Here is a 20,555-nt window from a genome sequence, read left to right as displayed (position 1 = left end):
GCAGGTCGACGCTGGAGTGGCCGTGAGTGTGCCATGGCACTCCAGCCTCAGCGATGGAGTGAGACTCCAACTCAAAAAAAAAAAGTTACACTTCCAGTTTTTGTTCTTTTAATAATCAACACTCAAATTCTAGTGTACATCAGAATCACCTGGAGGGCTTAGGCTACAATTTGCTGGTCCCCAACTCTGGAGTTTCAGATTTCGTTGGCTTGGGGCAAGTCCCAAGTGTTTGCATTTCAATCAAATCCCCAGGTGTTGCTGCTGCTACTGTTCTGGAAACGACACCTTGAGAGCCTAGCAAGAATTGGTAGTTACCACCAGGGTCAATACTAGCACCTGTATCTAATAACCTGTCTAAATTGAACTTGTTATTTTGGAATTTTTGTTGTAGCCTCCTTCACACCAGCTCAGTCATGTAGTAAAACTCTTAAAAATCCTTTTACCAAACCGGTCTCGGTGGCTCAGCCTGTAATCCCGCGCCTTTGGGAGGCTGAAGTGAGTGGATTGCCTGAGGCCGCGGGTTCGAGACCCGCCTGGGCAGGCGAGACCTCATCTCTACAATAAAATCAAAAAATTAGCTGGGCGTGGTAGCGAGCGCCTGTAATTCCAGCTACTCGGAAGGCTGAGGCGGAAGGATCGCCGGAGCCCAGCAGGTCGAGGCTGCGGTGGCCGGGAGTGGCCACTGCACTCCAGTCTGGGCGACAGAGGGAGACTCCAACTCAAAAAAAAAAAAAAAATCCTTTTACCCCTATACTCAATAGTTTTCTTTGTCCACCTAGCCCCACAATGTTACCAAGAATGGAAGTGGTCCCCAACCTTCTTGGCACCAGGGACCGGTTTCGTGGAAGACAATTTTTCCACGAATGGGGGTGGGAGGGGGGAAATTCCACCTCAGATCATCAGGCATTAGTTTCTCATAAGGAGTGCAGCAACCTAGATCCCTCCTGTGCTAGTTCACAGTGAGATCTGTGATGCTATGAGAATCTAATGCCTTGGCAGATCTGACAGAAGACAGAGCTCCTCTTGTCAGCCAATCACCTCCTGCTGTGCTGCTGGTTCCTAACAGGTAATGGTCAGTACCAGTCCACAGCCCGGGGGTTGGGGACCCGGGATCTAAAGGTTTTCGGGGGCAGGAAATGAGTAGTAAAGAGAATCCCTGAAATGCAGAACGCCTGAGCTCAGGGACTTGGGACAGGGTAGTCACAAATATCATTAGTGCAGGAGAGTGTAGGCGAAATTGGGAGTGCAGTAGTTCCTCTTTATCTCTGTTTTGTTTTAGCTATCCAGGGTCAGCCACAGTCCAAAAATATTAAATAGGAATTTTCAGAAATGGGCAATTTGTAAGGTTTAAATTGCACGTAGCATGATGAACTCTTGTGCCTCTGGCCCTGTCCAGCCCAGGATGTGAATTCTTCATTTGTCCAGCATCTCCATGCTGTTACTCTCCCTCTTCAGCCTTTATTCACTTAGCCATCTTGGTTATCAGATTGACTGTCTGGATATAGCAGTGCTAGTGTGCAAGTAATCCTTATTTTACTTAATATGGCCCCAAAGTGAAAGAGTAGTGCTACTGGTAGTTCATATATGCCAAAGAGAAGTTGCAAAGTGCTTCTTTTACGTGAAAAGGTGAAAGTTCTTAAGGAATGAAAAAAAAATATGCTGAGGTTGCTAAGATCTACAGTATGAACGAATCTTCTATCCATGCAGTTGTAAAGAAGGAACAGTTCATGCTAGTTTTGTTGCCACACCTCACACTATACGACTGATAGCCACAGTGCATAAGTGCTTTGCTAAGATGGAAAAGCCATTAAATGTGTAGGTAGAAGACGTGAACAGACATGTGTTCCAACTGACGGCAATCGGTCTCCGTCCAAGGTTTTGTACCGGAACCAATCTGGATCCATTTGCCCAGGTGCAACAGAAAGTCAAACACTGAAGCCCTGGATGCTTGTAGAGAAAGAGGTTGATTGCAAGGCGGTCAAGCAAAGAGACGGAGGTTGGACTCAAATATGTCTCCCTCTACCGGCCTCAAAGTCCTTTATTTAAGGAAGGGATTTTCGGGAAAGTGTTTCCTATCCATTAGTGATTGGCAGAAACAAGGGAACAGGATGGAAAGTTTTAGGGGCATGCCTTTTCATGGATTGCATGTGCAAATTCACAGAGTTAGCATGAAACACATGGTGGAAATTTGAGCTGTGATGTGGAAAGGTCACCAGCGGGCAAGCAGCTCTCTGCACAAGCTCCAGTCAGTCAGTCATATTGGTTTTGTCTGGTTTCAGCCAGCGCTATAGTCCTATAAGTGGACATCTTGTAAAGCAAGCTCCTAAATGTTAGTCATGTTAGTCACCAGTCCCCTTTAGCCCAGTCCTTCCATCCATATAACACTGTGAGGAATGGTTTAAATTTCAAGCATCCACTGGGGGTCTTAGAATGTATTTTCCAAGGATAAGGAAGACTGCTGTAATTGAAGGAGGGAGTACCCTGTGGTGGGTAATACTATATAGAGAGCCTGGAACAGTTGAGGGGTTTAAAATTTTAATTAGGACCAGTCCTTCCTGAGATGCTTTTATTTCATGTGAAGTACACACCACTAAAAATTTAAAGTATTTTTCTTTTTGAAGTCATTTTTTTCTCAAATCCCTCTTAGGTGTGCATTGACCACTTACTCTGAAGAATTTGCTCCACCACATGATTATCAACCACGTGTGAGTACAAGAGCCACATTCTAATCTTTATTTACGTACTTAAAGTGATTCTTTACATCTAGTATAAATAGTCGAACTTGGGAAGACAGGAGAAATTGCTGAGATTTATAACATTTTATATTTATTTAGAGATAAATTAGCCGTCTATGGGAATCAATAGACTCTTTTATGGTTATGATTTATTTTGGAAGTTTATAGATTTCAGGAAGAAAATATTACAGTATCCAAAATATATGTCACCTTCTTTCCCATCCTGTTTTCTTGTTTCTATCCCTGGATTCAATTTATCTGAGATAGTAATCTACTTTTCTATTCATTTTTATTGCATCAACACATAAAAGTAAGTGGCTTAATTTAGCTCAGGGAGATGTGAATGCTAATAAAAAATGTTCACTTTATAACTTGAATATATTTGTACTTTAAAAATTATGCAACGGAAGCAAAACAAGACTGCTTCCTATTAACTTTGTTTTGAAAGTCTTAACCAGTACAGTAGACATGAGATAGAAATAAGAGACTTAACTATTGATAAAAGAAAAAAGTCTTGGTTTTCAAATAGTGTAATTATCTACTTTAGCGGAACCTAGAAGAAATTAGAACCTAGAAGAAATTAGAATGGATAAGACAATAACTTTTCTTCATCTCAGCACTAATCAATCAGTTAATAAATTATAAAATTAAAAAGTACAAATGATTATAGCAACACAAATTCAGAATACTTTATAAGGAAAATGTATCCAAGATAAATAAAAGAGGATGTGGCGGTTTATCTTCAAAGATGGCAGACCTTCCTCTTGGCACAGGCCAGGCCGCTTTCCCATCAAGAGGTGAGCATGTGGCTGATTTGCTCAGTAGAACCTGGCAACAGTGACTGTGTGGCAGTTCCAAGCCTAGCTTTAAGAAGACTGCTTCCACCTCTGGCAGCACTGAGCCCCCAGGTAAAAATTCCAGGCCACTCTGCTGAAGGGAGAGGATGTGGGGAAGAACACAAAAGATTCTGACTTGTGAGTGAGAAAGCTGTCATGGACATTAGCTTAACTGGGCCTGGTTTCCAGCTCTGGCTGCCACCTGACGACATCCCATGAGAGACCACAAGAAGAAATGGTAGCTATCACGTTTGTTTATTTGTTTCAAAATAGGAGGCAAAACATAACGGAGGCAGAAATCTCAAGAACAGGGAATCGCTACCAATGGAAAACTAAACTCATTGTAATCGAATTTATAAATTTAGTATAATCACAATTAAAACCCCAATGGATTTTATTTTCTATCAGAATTCTAAAATACCAAGACTGATTTGAAAGAAGAGACAAGAAAAATCAGACATTTTTTTGAAAAGTAGCATAGGCAATATAGAGAAGTAAAGGATGTAGGACATCACCTTTATTAAGCGTTATTTTCTGATTTATTTTTTCTTCTTTAAAAAATAGCATTTAAGCCACAAAACAGAAAATAATGGTAGCTGATGGATAAATATGCTTAATATATACAAAACTCATACATATTGGCAGGAAAAATGTTAAGGACCTTAGAGAAATGAGCAAAGGACAATTTACAAAGTAGGAAATATAATTAACTAACTGGTAAATATAGGGAAAATACCCAATTTACAAATAATAAAAGATGTTAATTAAAGCAATAAGATTTTTATCCTGTGAATAAAACTGGCAACATTAAAAAATACTATTTGACCTAATAATTCTTCTTCTAGGAAGTGTCCACCAAAGAAAAACAATTCAAACCAGGGATAAAATATACTCATCACTGAATTATTTATAATAGCAAAACTTGGAAAGTACCTAAATGTTTAGTACTTTTAATCAAATATGTTATATCATAATATGATGAGATATTGTACAGCCTTTATACTATCATAGATTTTCTTAATAAGTCTTAATTTAAAGTTAAGAAAAACATTTTGACTGGCTCGGTGGCTCAGCATGTAATCCCAGCACTTTGGGAGGCCAAGGCAAGTGAATTGCCTGAGCCCGCGGATTCAAGACCAGCCTAGGGAACTTGGCAAAACCTCATCTCTACGATAAATAAAAAATTAGCCAGGTGTGGTAGCTCACGCCTGTAGTTCCGGCTACTTGGAAGGCTGAGGCAGAAGGATTGCCAGAGCCCAGCAGGTTGACACAGGGGTGGCCGTGAGCATGCCACTGCACACCAGTCTGGGCGACAGAGTGAGACTCCAACTCAAAAAAAAAAAAAAAAAATTAAGATACAAAATTGCATATATATTTTATCTAAACTATATAAAAATATAGAGAACATTTTTTAAAAACTGGAGAAACTACAAAATGCTAGTAAAGTTGACCATTAAGTGTTGAAATTCTAGGTGATTTTTTTCTTCTTTACACTTTTTTACATTTTCCTGTGCAACAAACATGATCATTTATAATCAGAAAAACCACAAGGAAAAAACATATTATTTAAAAGTGTATTTCAGGTCTATTTTCTTATTTATATGGGATCTGGCTCTATGTTTAAGTAAAAGGCAGTTGCAGGGCACCTAATTAAAAACTCACAAAATTCAAGGGACTAAATATTATAAATATAAAGAATGTGGGTTGTATTCTCAGGGCACATAAGTCATTAACCATTATGTTATATATCTGCATTTTTTATTTTTTCAGCATTATTTCTAGTATTTCCCATGTTGCTTGTTTCCACATTAACAGCACTGCATACCATGGAAGTTATTTGCCTTAATTTGCAGCATTGTTCGTTCACTTCTAACTTCTATGCCAAAGTAATTGATTTTGAGGCATGTTTTTAGCACTGCTTCTAACACCCACATTTAATGAATGCTTGTATTCGGTTGTTATTGGATACAAAACTATTTTAAATTTTAATAACAGTGGACAGTTAAATAGCAGAAGAATAGTGATTGAACACTAATATAGAAGTTACCATGCACATAAACAAATACATGATTCACAAAATACCAACAAAGGAGGGAGGATATTTGTTTACTTGCTAGAGACGTCACCATTTGGCCTCAGCATAAGCACAGTTCAGCATTCATTCAGCCTATTACCACTACAGTTTTTCAATTTTTAAAGAAATCTGAAAATATTTGGATTCATATTATTTCAAATATTGTCTATGAATTGAGGCTTTATTAATTTTTGTTATTGTGCCACATCTTAATTTATATTTGTGTAAAGAAGGATAGCATTATAGGAAGTAAAGGGAATGCATGTTATCACGCCATAGCTCTAAACATATGTAAGGAGAAAGAGAGGATTAGGACGCTATGAAGTTATTTCCAAGAAGAGAAATGGAAGAGAATTGCAAGCTATTTCTTCTGAACTCTGCCTCTTTCTTACACTGAATGCTTACTACAGCTCATCTCAAGTTCAATGAAAGACATCTTCTCTCTAAAGCTTTTCCACCTTCTCCCCAAGAATCAGAACAGAGGAAAAGTGGCAAAAAATATACATCAGGGGATGGGTCCATGACTGGCTCTTTGGTATGTGAGCATTCATGACAAAGGAGAAGTGGGCTGAGGACAGCGACGGAGGTTGACTTAACATGTTCAGAATGAGAAAGGAAAAGAATTAGTTCAGTCAGGAACCGGCAAACTCAGGAAGTTGAAGGGTCAAAGGGATGAAACAGTCGATTAAAAAAAAAAAAAAAGAACAGATATGAGAGCAGTAAAGGAGAGAGAGAGTTGAAGAATAATAGGCAATAATCAAAAGGGATATATTGGAATTTATTATTTCAGAGTAAGGCAGTTCTTGGGAATGACAGAGTCTGGTGTGTGGCCATGGAAGTCAGTTTCTAGAGAGAGAGAATCGAATTCATTGATTTGAGAAAGTGAAGGAATGGTAAGTCAGAATGTTGGCTAGATCCTAAAGATGGGTGTTGAAATCGGCCTTTAAGAGGGCAGGATGGAAGGGTGGGACCAAAGATTGTGAGTCAGGTGACCAAGCCCTCAGTGGACTTCAGGGAGCATCTTGGAGGTTAATGACTCTTCCTAGCTGTGCAGCTACTTGCTGGGTATACCTGGTTGTCAGTATCAAGTGTGACGTGCCATTTTGTTTTTCTAAACGGGGCAGCCTTTTGAGTTATCTTTCCAGATACATGAGTATTTTTAAGCCAAAAATTGTTGTATAGTTCAGTTCATTCAGCGGTAGAAAGCTGAAGACATTTTTAATAGAGAATTATGTTTTAAAGTTGGCAGGCATTGCAAATTGACTGCAAGGGATACATGTGTTATTTCATAGTAAAAAAAAAAAAATAAACTGTATCTTTTTAACAGTTATTCCCAATAATGGCAGGATCTGTGTATCTTACCATTAGGATCCTGTGCACTGGTTTGGATATAGCATTGTTAAAATATTGATATTTCTGTGCTGGTTGGAAATTAACTGTGGGCTCAAGGTCCCTGGGACCCTGCTGGCTCCTCCTCTGGACTTCCTGGACTCAGTGTTGCATTATAACTTTCCTGGGCCCTAAGTACTTTTGCCTTCCTGGGCTTCTTTCTCCCTTAAATGCATACCCACACACAGACACACACACAGACACACACACATGCGCATGCACGCACACATGCAGTATTCTACAACTGAGTTGGTATAAAGACAAATATAATCCAAGTTGAATTATATTCTTTAATTTTTCTAGATTTAAAGCTTATTAAATATCTTTTTAGGCTGTATCTCTTATTTGCATTTTGTAAAGAATACCCGTCTTTTCTCCCTTCTCTCACACTGTTTGAATCTTTGCTATTTCTGACTGTGTTATTGTATTTTATGGCCATGTGATGTGATCATGTTATTTTTAGCTCTCCTGAAATTATATATATACCAATGAGTGTTATTACACAAAGCTAAATCATACAATACTCGTTTTTTTCCCCTGAGAAGTACTCTTGGACTTCTGTGCTCTATTTTAAAGGAAATTTTCTGTGTAACAGCTGCCATCAGCTTCTGCCCTGAGATGTTTATATATATTATAATACTGGCATCATTTCGGCTTAACTATAAGTCTCTATCATTTAATAGGGTTTGTTTTTCAAAATAGCAGCTACATTTTTATTGTGGTAAAATACACATATGTATTTGACAAAATTTGCTATTTAAATCCTTTTTTAGTGTATAATTCAATTGCATCTGGTACATTCATACTGTTGTTATATTCATTTTGTAAAATTCTAATTTAAAAAAAAAAACATGTTCATGGCCCCCTAGAAGTATCATAGGCCCTAGGCACTATGCTTCCTGTGTTCAGCCTGGACCTCCAAAAACCAGACCAGTACCCGGCTGACTAGGGACCTCTAGCACTTGCTGATAAATATTTATCATCCCAGATAAAAATACATCTTGGCTAGAAATCAGAGTTGGGCATGAGGGTAGTATCATTAGGAGCCTTTTATTGTTTAATTAGGCTCTTTCACATAAAAGAAACTTCCGAAGACTAGAATTGCCTTGTTTTCTGCTGCATAAAAAGGCACGCCTACCTGGGGCCTTAAAAACAAGAAAGGCCAAAGAATGGCTTTCTGGAAAACAGAAAGAGCTGGGACAAAAAGTGAATTCAGAACAGAGTGGGGTGTTTTATTGGAAGGCTCACTTGTGTGAATTAAATCAGCATTCATCCCTGGTTTTTTTTTTCAGGCCCTCTCTTGGTAGCTCAGCTCCATTTGGTTTCCCTGTTGTCTTTCCCATTTTCATTTTAGTATAGGCAGTCTTCCTATTCTTCCTTCTCTTCCTCCTCTTTTCTTTGTCAGTTTAAAAAAAAAAAAAACAGCATAAAAAGCTGTGTAAATAAATCTGGCCACATAGAATAATCAGTTATAAAAGCTTTGTAGTCTAGAATAAAGTATGGTTTTGCCAACTCATACCCAGAAAGTTAAGGCTGAAATTTAACTAAGTAACATTTCAAACTTTGTAATGAGTCTTGATTACTTCTATTTTAGTGCTACTGTTATTTGTACTGCATCTAAATATATTCACTATTCAGTTTTTTTGTCCTATTAATGTTTTTACTCAATATTTACTAACAAAAATAGTTGCTATTTGCTGATTGTACTTATGTATCTTATCACATACTATTGACTGAAATAAAATAAGTGAGAATTTTAGAAACTTCTGCAAATGAGGCAGGGGTAGAGGGTAGAATTGGAGAAGAAGAAAGGGGCCATGTGGTTGTATCTTGTACCTAGTATCTTGTAATCCATACCAGAGTGTTCCATAATGCTGCTGCTAGTTAACCGTGAAACCAGCCCTTTATGACTTTATGGTTCAGAAGGAGATAGTGGCCTTCCTAACTTAAATACCTTGCCTGAAAGACACTAATGTGTGTTGCACTTATGTGGGCCGACCTTGTATGTGTACATGAAAGCATGGTTTTATATAGCAAATAGGCAAACAATTCTGGTTCCGTGCCTCATGATATTCTGCCAGCCCTAAGAATCACATTTCCAAGGCCCAGTTGCAACTTTAGTATCTGCCAGTGGTTGCCTATAGAGCTCCATAGAGCTTCCATAGCTTCCCTAGCTGGTTGGGATACAATAGGATTTGCTTTATTGGGTGAAATGTACTATTGTTGGAAGATAGTAGAAGGAAAGAAGGAAGGAAAGAGGGAGGGAGGGAGGAAGAAGGAATGAAGGAAGGAAAGTTAGAAAGAAGAAAAGAAGAAAGGAAGGGAGGGAGGATGAAAGAAATAAAGGGGGAGAGAGAGAGACAGGAATGAAGTAACACTTGTTGACAGTCTACCATGTTCCAGCCATTGGCTTAATTACCTTACGCATATTAGCTCACTTAATCCTCACAATTACCCTGGAAAACCAACCTACTAGGATCACATGTTGAGATCCTCTGTCCCTGAGAGGTTAAGTATTACTAATAACACTACAGATAAGTGTCCAAGTGGACCAGGTCTGACCCCAAATGCTGTGTCTTCAGTCATTTTGTATAAACATGACTCAACAATTAAATACTCAAACTTTGTAAACCTTGGTGCCCTCACCTGAAGACTAGTGGGTTGGATGGTATGATTGTTAATTTTATGTGTTAACATAGCTACACAGCTAGGCTGTAATGCCCTCTTATTTAGTCAAATACTAGTCTAGATGTTGACGTGAAGGAATTTTTTTTTTTTTTTTGAGTTGGAGTCTCACTCTGTCACCCAGACTGGAGTGCAGTGGCCGCTCCTGGCCACCGCAGCCTCCACCTGCTGGGCTCCGGCAATCCTTCTGCCTCAGCCTTCCAAGTAGCCGGAATTACAGGAGTGCTACCATGCCCGGATGATTTTTTGATTTTTAAAATGTGATTAGAATTTGCAATCAGTTGGCTTTAAGTAAAAAAGGTGATCCTCAATAATGTGGGTAAGCCTCATTCAATCAGTTGATCGCCTTAAGAACAAAAAACTGAGGCTTCCCGGAGAAGAAGGAATTTTGCTACAAAATGTAACATAGGAATCCTGCCTAGATTATTTTCTAACCTCCGCAATCACATGGGCCAATTCCTTAAAAATCTCTCTCCCAATAGTGTGTTTGTGGATGTATACATGTATACAGAGTCACTCCCTCCCCCGCCACCTACCTCCTTTCTTCCTTCCTTCCTTCCTTCCATACATATATATACCAAATAGGATATATATTGTTTCTGTTTCTCTGGAGAACCTTGACAGGATGATCTTTAGAAGGTCTCTGACTTTCAAATTCTACTATTTTATTTGATTCTGTCTCATTAATCTCATTCTATTGAAATCATTATTTATTTATGATCAAGTAGTCTTTTGGATTAAAGACCTTAGCAGATATTGAATTCAAGCTTGCTTGAAAAATAGGAAATAAATATTTTAATTCCCTGCTTATCCTGCATTTCACCAGCAGTAGCGAAATTGTGGGGTCTTAGTTCCCAGGAAACTCAGATTCTCAAGTATTTTTTAGTTGTTTTTTTTTTTTAATTAGAAAGATACCTGTTTCTCCTGAAATTTTACCTTTGCCTCATGTTGCCTTTTGAAGTAGCCACAATCTAACTTTTGTTCTGAGTTAGGTCATAAAGCTCAGTTCTGTTTCAGAAAACTTGAGATTATGAGATATTTCATTTTCTTCTTTTTTGATTATATTTAATTTCTACAAAGAACGTATTTGGCTTCTGTAAAGAAAAATCAAAGTTTTAAAAATTGAGAGCCTTGGGACTCAAATTTATACATAATCCATTGTCACATCATTTAAATGTGGCAGAGGTAAATGTCCTCACATAATATAGACCGAAGAATAAGAAGAATGATATTTGTATTTTATATGATTGAAGTGATAGGACCAATCAAAATTTGTGCGTAAGAAAAAATGCAGCATTAGCTAATGATTAATGGTGTGTATTGCTTAGTTATGATGCTGACTGCAGCTAAAATTTGTGTGGTATTAGTCTTCGAAAGTTCATTTATTTTGTAAAGTATTTGTTCACATACCTCTCCATATTTTTCTTTGTAATGAAACCTTACTATGTTGACTGAAATCATTAACTATATAGATATTTATATCTCTACCCACAGCCTAAGCTTCTTTGTACTTTCTATGTCGATTTTCATTTAGCTGAGTGTGACACCCTATTAATATCTGTATTTGTTACAAATGCTTTTCCCTCCTAAAATTTTTTCAAATAAAAAGGAGTTAGTAAAGATTTTTTACTATAGCAAGAATATATCCCACATATTTTTATTACAGCCACATTTGCCAACTACTCTTATGTTTGTGATGTAATCATTGGGAGAAAAATATCCAATAGAAATAAAATCTTTGAAATTTAGCAAAGGAAATGAATGAGAGGATCTGTCTGAGATGCCTAGCTCCCAAGTGGTTCCAGGGTCAATAAGGTAGGTTTGGCTGTAGGGCAATTGTTTTTTTCCTCCCACCGCTTGCATGTGTACTTAGAAAATAACCTTATTAGAGGAAGACAGGTCTTCAGTCAAGTGTTTATAATGGTAAAGACTTTTATACGTGATGTATACTGGAAATAATGAAACAAAATATCACAGCAATTTACTTTTATATCTACTTTCATTCTGTCCAATGTGACATTCACATAAATAAGCTTGCTGCTTCAAAAAGCTTTTTAAGGAGTAAATGGAATATCCAAAACGAGCATACTTATAGACATACTAGGCAATAATGGTCTTTGCTGTATGAATGCCAGGTGGCTAATAGCTATCTTTAATGGTGGACACAAGGTGAGTTTGCAATAACTAATTTGGCCAGGAAACACAATCCATTATGTATTTTTATGGATGATTTGGATGAAGGAATTGAGACTATGCTTTCAAATTATCTTACAGTATTAAATTAAGCAGAGTTACTGATGTTCCAGAAGGCATGCCTAAAACGGAAAATGACCTTGAAAAATTAAACTATCAAAAATAAGATATCCTAAAGGAGAAAGATGAAATCAAACAAGAATAAAGATAATCAAAGAACACATACCAGAAGATTGTAAAAAATGGATGAGAACTGGTTATACAGTTAACTAACAAACGGAGTGTCATTTTGTTCTGAAAAAAAGATGTAGGAGATAGTGGTGCTTAGAATAAGGATATAGCACACAAGGGGCGATCGGGATGAAGGTGGGGTGGACATCTAAAGGCCCATTATTGTTACATTGAACTGATATAACTGGTAAAACTATGTTCTGCTTGTCCTTCATGGTGAGGGAAGGCTGATTGGGTGAACCACTCATTAAGAGGCCCTTCTTTAACATCCTAACCTGTCTTGCCATGATCTGTGAAAAAGAAAGAGAAGAAAAGGAAGAAGAAAGCTGTCTTAAACAATTTTCTTAAGGTCAATTTTCACCATGATTCTTTGCTGCAACTGTAGTGCTTCCTGTTTCTGCAGGGCCTGTTTTGCCTTCAGCATTCCTTGCTCTGACTCTTTTCCACCTTTTACCAGCATGTTTTATTGAGCTTCTTCAATCCTTTGCTGAAACAGCACACTCAAAGATGGCTAGAGATTGGTTCATGCGGTTGCATTTTGTCAAGTCTTGCTCTCTGTTACGCATCTTTGGAAGTTAGCAGTTGTTGGCTACCAGTGCATTCTTCAGTTCCCTCCCTCTTCAGAACCCATGATATTACAATACTCCCTCTTTACCTCTAGGCTGTCCTTAGGGCTTCTTTATGGACCCAATCGTGGGCATCCCCAACATTTAGGCCCTAGATCCCTGCATCCCTCATTTTACACAGTCCCAGAGAATTCACCCACTCCCATGGTTCTTGCACCAATCATCATTTTTTCGGGGGGGGTTAACTTTTTATTGTGATATAATTTCAAACTTACAGGAAAGTTGCAATAATTGTACAAGAAGCTCCCATATAATGTTTCCACAGAGTCACTAGTTGTTTACCGTTTGAAAGTGGGCCTGAAGACATGCCCTTTGCACCTAAATAGTTCAAAGTGTATTTCCTAAGAACAAAGACACTAGGTAGTTTTCAACCTCAGGAAAATTGATACAGTATCATTATGTAACCCCCAGTCCATAGTAATATATCATCCATGATCTCAATAATGTTCTTTATAGCTATTTTTTTCCCTGCCAATGACCACTGCTGTGAATAGGCCACTGACTTCTCTCCAGGCCATCTGTCCCACGGCACCACTTCCAAATAAACTTTTTTTTTACTTATGTCATCTCAAATTTAAAATGTCTAAAATGTGACTCATCATTTCCCCCCTAAAACCAGTCCTCCCTATCCCCATGTCTTTCTTATTCTTCTTAGTGTTATTATAACTCTCCCAACCATCCAGGTTAGAAGCTGTAACTCATCTTTGAATCTTTATCCCCAGATGGCTGTGTAAGTCCTTAAGGTTCTTCCTCTGAAATGACTCTCTTTTTACTCAGGTTCTGCATAAGCCATTGTGCACTAATGTCTACCCATTCCATGTCTCAGACAAATTCTTCTAGTTGCCTCATCTGACTGAAGGGCTCAGAAAAAGTCTGCAATGCTTGTCCTACCTTAAGTAAGCTTCGTCACAACGCTGTGTCTTTGTAGGACCAAATAATAGGCCAGCCAACAGCAACATGTAGTAATTCATTTATCTGTTTCTAGATACAATTTCTAAACACTTTCCATCCCCACTAAATAAATGCTGAACAAAAGTGTTAGGTTGTTGGATATATTACTGTTTGCAGCTCACATATACAGAGGAAATATATTGACTGATAACTGGCCTTCCTGAGCCCACTACCAGTGGGAAAACACTAACTCTTTCATCTATTTAAAGTTTATTCTGATTCCATAATTTCAGTAGTTCCTGTGGGAAGTGTCTAATCTTTCTTGAAGAAAGCTCTCACTTTCTCAATCCTCTGCCATCCCCTGTGTGCAGAAAAGAGCTAACATAGCAGAAGTGAGACTTCTGTCCTTTAAAATGCTTGCTTACAATGTTGACCCTTGCCTGGCACCTAGAAACTTGGCTTTCAGGGTAGCAATTCCCTGATTAGGATGGCTCACTGTGCCTAAAATGTTTGTGCAAACAATATGTATTATGCTGATCACCTGCTTTCCTTCTGAGAGTCTGAAATTTTGGTACATGCTAAGCAGAGGAAGCCTACATGACTAGCCCCCAGTAAAAACCCTAGGCACTTAGTCCCACATGAGCTTCTCAGTGAAAAATATTTCACAACTCATGGTTACACGCATCCTGTATGATCTCACTGGGAGAGGACTCTTGAAAGTTTGCACCTGGTTTCCTCTGGACATCAGTCACATGTCTTTCTCTTTGTTGATTTTGTTTTGTATCCTTTTTCTATAATAAATCATGGCATGAGTAGAACTATACAGACTGTCCCTGACTTACAGTGGTTTAACTTACAATGTTTTGACTTTATGATGGGTCTACCAAGATCCTGGATGCATTTCAACCTAAGATAGTTAAAAATTATTCAGAAGGGTTTATTGGGATGTAACTGCATCACAAGTCAAGGAGCATCTATCTATCTATCTATCTATCTATCTATCTATCTATCTATCTATCTATACATACACATATACAATGTTGAGTCCTCCTAGAAAATTATCAAACCTAGGGGTGCTCTTGGGGAGCCCAGTACATGCTACTTTTCTCTCTGAAAAGAGAAGAAAAAAAATTGCATTTTCCACAAGTGGCTGCAACCTGTGCTCCTATTCACAATGTGATTTTCACATTCTTTCTATTGAGAGGCAGAGCCTAAGTTACCTCCTTTAGAATGTGGGTGAACTGTGACTATGGTGAAATTGATGCTGTGTCACTTTTGAGGCTAGATGATAACAAGCAATACACCTTCCTCTTGTTTTATTTTGGGAGTTGCTCATTCTCCGAACCCAGTTACCATGCTGTGAGGGAGTCAAGCAAGCACATGGATCGGACTTGTGCAATTGTTCCAGCCAACAACCCCAGCTGCAATCCCAGCAGGCAGCCAGCATCAACAACCAGTTGGAACAAGTGGTGTTTCCAGCCCCTAATTCTTAACTCATTCCCAACTTTCAAGTTCTCCCAGCTGAGGCCCTGGTCATTGGAGCAGAGAGATGCTGCCTTTGCTGTACCCTCTCCAAACTCCTGACCCAAAGAATCTAGAGGCATAATGAAACGGCGATTGTTTTACTCTTCTGTGTGCAGGGTGGTTCGATATGCAGCAATAGTAATGACAGCTTTCCCTAAGATGGCATCCGGATATATGGAGAGAAGAATGTGACTTAGCATCCTGATGCTCGAGAGTAGGGTTTTACAAGTGGTGTTCCCTGCCTTTTCTAATCCCTGGGACGATATATCCCTAGTCTACCTGGTTGATCTTTTCCTTGCTGGCCTTAGTGTTTAAACTATGTGGATGCTATAACTAGCAGTCTTTTTCTCTTTATTTCTGGGCTTGGTTGGAGCCCAGAAGGCATGTCTGAGATGGCTCCACCTCGTTTCCAATCCTATACATACTGTAGACCCCACAGATGCCTTCTGTGACCCTTATCCAGTCCCAGCTTGAGTGTGCAGCTTGCAGCCTCTATTAGTATCCTTCTCTACAGACTAGCAACTACTTCAGGATCTGGTCTATGCCACAGGATACTTGTCTATGGCTCAGGATGAATGAATCTTAGAAACTCCTTCTGCCTGACCATGCCAGCCAAAGGCAGTCTGAGAGCTGATCTGTTTTCAAGAGTTGCAACAGAAATGGGGAGCAGGAGGCACCTATGTCTTGTTGCCATCATTCTCATTTACCTAATAGACTTCTCTCTGTCCAGATCAAAGGGAGTTTGCCTAATTAAAGCCCAGAGATGGGAAAATCCTGAGACACAATTGCTCTTTCTGCTTTCCATTCCCTTTATTTTTTCCTTCCCATAACTCCTCCAAATAGACAGATTCTTCCCTATCTTCTTTCTCTTCATTTCAACTTTTCTCTAAACCTTCATGGCAGAGGGTATTTTCTCTATACACTTGGAGAACTCTATAATCTGGGGGCCTTCCAAGTTTGATCATTGATATTCTAAAGATCTCAAAACTGTGAGTTGGATTACAAGGTGATTGTTTTGCTGAAAAATCCTACTTTGTATGCTAGCAGCTGATCTTACTTTGGCCGGCATTTTTCTAAACAAAGTACAAATGGGTAGTTACATACACAAAGGGGAAAGCACTAATTATTTTTCAATTATTCTTCTTTGTTGGTTTGTGCCAAACTACTTGCTTGTCTAGGATTCCCACCATCTCAATTTTGCCTTGTTTCTTAGCTGCAGTCTTTATTGAAGTCCTTTAAGGTTGTTCTTGGTGTACTTGCTTTTTGCTATTCCATTTCATGCCTTTGAAAAACATACTTGCTCTGCTCTTATAATAATTATATACTCCAGGTTTCTCATAAGTTGTTCTGATTTTTTGATACCTGCTTTGTTCATCTCTTTCATATTGGCATCTTTCTGATTCCTGGTAGTATGCTTAGTCACAAATTTACTATTAGCCTTCACTCTTCTAAAAATATGCCCTGCTCCATTGGTTTTGACCCATTTTCTTGCTCTGATTCCTAGTACCTCAGTTCCAATATTGAAGATTATTCAGGTATACATTAGTTAGGATGCTTTTAGTAAAACACGCAAAATGCAACTCACACTGGGTCAAACTATAAAAGAAGTTTATTGGCTCACATATTTTGAGAAATCAGGCTTCAGGAAAGGATTGATATGGCAGTGCCATCATGTTTCTTACTGACTCCCAAATCTGCCTTTGATGGTGTTGGTTTCATGCTGGACAACTTGCAGGAGAACTTCAAACAGCAATATGAGACAGATCCCTCTTCATTTATTCCCAATGGTGGAAAAGAGCTTCTTTTAAAATTTAAACCATTGAACAGAAGTTCTGGGCTTTAATCTGTTTGGATTACTTCAAATCAACATGCCTAACACTGAACCCATTCCTGTCACTGAGAGTGAAGTGAGACTATCCTGATTGTCTTAAGTTAGTTTGATACTGCCCCTAGACTTGGGACTGGGTTCAATCCTACTCACACTGCATGCCTGCTACACACTGGAGAAATGAGAGAATTGGGTTCAGAGGTGAGATGAAGCCAGCTTGTGTGAGCTGATTATGTTTATGTTTTCCTCAGTATTCACTGATGTCACTCTGGCAACTTAAAGTTAGCCATAGTGGGAGTATTTACACCATAGAAATTGGCAAATGTTATGAAATATTTTTAAGCTGATTTACCAGTACAGCACTGATCATGGGAGGCACCCAATGTAATGTATGTTAACAGGCAATGGTCTCTTAGCTAGTTTTTCTAATTTTAGAATTGCTCCTTTCAATACATTCATTCTTTTTAAGATAACAGCTTTATTGAGATACAATACCATATCCCATAAAAGTTACCCTTTTAAAGTGTACAATTCCGTGATTTTTTTAGTATAGGTACAGGGTTGTACAATCATCACCACAATCAATTTCAGAACATTTTCATCACCTCAAATTAAACCCCAACCTGTTAACAGTCACTCCCCATACCTTGGCAATCACCAATCTACTTTTCTGTCTCTGTGGCTTGCTCTGGGCATTTTAAACCAGAAGTCATATAGTATGTGGTAGTTTGGTTTAGCTTCTTTCACTGAGAATAATATTTTTCTAGGCTTATTCATATTGTGGCATGTATCAGTATTTTATTCCTTTTGTTGCCACACAATATTTCATTGTACATATAGAACACATTGTCTTATCCATTTAATAGATGGCATGTGAGTTACTGAGATCCAATTCTAATTACAATTCCAGAATCCATTCCTTTCTACCTCTTATCTTTGGTACTTCTGCTGCCAGAATCATTTTCCTAGAAGGCCACATTTCATCTTGTCACTCAGTTCATAAAAATAAATCTTTCTCTCTGACTAAGAAATGCTAAAGGGGCACATTGACTAAGCATTCAAAACTCTTTAATTTGACTGCAGTGAGAGTAGGAATAAGATCCTATCTCCTTCTGAGAGGACAGTTTGGGCCAATGATGCTCAAATCTCACTTAAAGAACCTCTATCTGACTGACTGACCAAGCAACCAACCCTAAAGCCCAAGTAAACAGCCCTCAGTGACAAAAGGAAAAGTCCAAACCGTATAGAACAGTGATATGGCTATTATGTAGCTTTATGATTTTATAGTTTATACTTCTTTTCATTTCTTAATTATTAAAATTATGTGAGGGTCCTGGAGAAACAGTAGACAGACAGACCTAGTTTGTAGTCCTGGCTTAGTCACTTATTATTGACTTTCTTTAAATTCTCTCCTTCTGAGATTTTAAGCAAATCGTTATTTTTTTTCCCTTTTTTTACATGTAAAGTGGGAGCAATAATCCATACCTCAGGAGCCCAGCTGTGGATTAAAAGATATAAACACCCAAATACTATGCCCAATTCACAATAGGCACTCTAGAAATAAATGGACACCATTATGGATGAACATATGGTTAAAAATTTCAATTATTTTCAACAAAACCAATCTAAGATTAGTACTATTTTGGTGTTCATTCATTGTTTTATAGCTTTAGTGACTTAATTTCAATATTTTCCTAGTGCTTTAAAATTAGAACCAATTTAAAGCAGAAATTAGATAATCAGCTAAAAGTCTTTATGTTTCCAGTCTGCTATCACCCCTGGTATAATCTGAAAGGATCAATATTTCCTTTGGGAAATAATTAATGGTAATATCTTGTTTTATTACAATAAAGCTTTTATGAAGTGGCCTAAGGATACACATCTTAAACACTATACTGGATTATGTTAAGGTAAATTTCTCATAGGACTGAATCTTAGATTTGACATTTACCATTATCAAGGAAAATATGACTTGGTAGCAGTTATTGAAGATATAATCCAATATGTTATTCTTTGAAGTGGTTGTAACATTTTTTAAAAAGGTTTTGAATTGTAGTTTAATTGTAATTGTTTTGGTCTTATTTAGATGATAATAAAATTCAAATTTTTCTTTATGCTATTTATTTATGGGTTAGAAAAATTTTACATGTATTATAACTTTTTCGTTTTATAAATGAAGTGACCATGAACTAGATTCTTCTTTCAGAATTAGAAGTACTTATGAATGCAATAGCATTCTTTTCGTTGAAGCATTTATAATTTGAGAGACCACATTAATCAATTTTTAAAGATCAATCTTTTGTTAGGAGAATAAAATAATAAAGATCAACTTTTAGAGCTCACCCTTTTTTATAAATTTTAGTCATTCATTGTTATTTCTCTTTTTCCCCCATAGGGTTATCCCTGTCAAGACGATTATTCCATAGTCCACAGGAAATGCCGTTCACAGTTCACAGATCTAAATGGAGCCAAAAGATTTGGCATCAACACTTGGCATGATGAGAGTGGGATTTATGCTAATTCAGATGTAAAACAAAAACTCTACCCATTGACGTATGGTCCTATTGTCCCCTTTTTAAAATAATATATGGAATCAAATTCTCTGACAAATGAAAGAGTAATGGATGCAGCAGTTGATGGTTTTCTATCTTAACAAATGCAATAGAAGTGTTACTAGAGTAGTTTCCTTTACATACAAAAAGCTTATCTTTCAGACAAATATTTATATCCTTACTTTCATAAGCTGCTCTGGTTTAGTATGTATACCACTTAAGGTATACTGCACAGTTAATTTTAGATTGGCAGAGCTTTATTTTATTTTATTTCTGTGCATTTCTTTTAAGAATTGTTTTTAAAATGCATAAAACTAGCACAATCAAGCTTATGCTAGCTTAGGGTGTGGCAGATTATTAAAAAATGAGTCAACTTAAAACCCTTTTAAAGACAAATTTTTTCTCTTTTAATTTTTTTATTTTAAAGATGTGGGGTACAATTCAGGGTTAGGTATACAAATGATCACTATGCAGTACTCTTGTTGATGAGATGTGCCCCCCCTCCCCTGGCAGATTCTCACTACTGCCAATCCTTTTCTTATAGTTCTATGATAATTGTTTAAGGTCTGCTTATGAATGAGAACATGTGATACTCAGTTCTTTGTTTCTGTGATACATCACTCAGTATTATAGACTCTAAGTCCATCCAGGTTGCTGTGAAGTTCATGATTTTTATCCTTCTTTATGACTGTGTAATATTCCATCATTTATATGTACTGCATTTTTTTATCCAGTCCTCTTTTGACGGGCAACATGGTTGGTTCCATGTTCTTATTACTGTGAACGATGCTGTGATAAACATGCATGTGCAGGTACCTTTTTTATAGAGTGATTTGAGTTCTTCTGGATATATTCCCAGTAGTGGGATTGCAGGGTCATATGGAAAGTCAATTTTTAGATCTTTTGGGAGTCACCACACTGTTTTCCACAGAGGCTGTACTAGTTTACACTCCCACCAACAGTGTAGAAGTGTTCCCTTTTCACCGCATCC

The 20,555-nt window shown here is 37.7% G+C and overlaps 1 protein-coding gene across 3 annotated transcripts in view; it reads left to right on the top strand.

Moving 5' to 3' along the window:
* CUNH9orf135 (chromosome unknown C9orf135 homolog) overlaps positions 1-19,693 on the top strand; it is a 77,101-nt gene extending 57,408 nt beyond the window's left edge. For 2 of the 3 annotated variants that reach the window (XM_008057458.2, XM_021712030.1), the window contains 2 exons: positions 2,648-2,705; positions 19,408-19,693. In XM_008057458.2, coding sequence (XP_008055649.1) covers positions 2,648-2,705; positions 19,408-19,596 — 247 coding nt within the window. In that variant the 3' untranslated portion in view covers positions 19,597-19,693. The remainder of the gene's footprint in view (positions 1-2,647; positions 2,706-19,407) is intronic. The other variant, XM_008057459.2, reaches the window with a different exon arrangement.
* The last annotated feature ends 862 nt before the right edge of the window (positions 19,694-20,555 follow it).

Source organism: Carlito syrichta, unplaced genomic scaffold (genome assembly GCF_000164805.1).
Source record: "Carlito syrichta isolate Samal-C Ts95f unplaced genomic scaffold, Tarsius_syrichta-2.0.1 Scaffold303019, whole genome shotgun sequence".
Classification (NCBI taxonomy): domain Eukaryota; kingdom Metazoa; phylum Chordata; class Mammalia; order Primates; family Tarsiidae; genus Carlito; species Carlito syrichta.
Note: the sequence above shows the minus strand (reverse complement) of the source record. Positions and strands in the feature narration are given on the sequence as shown.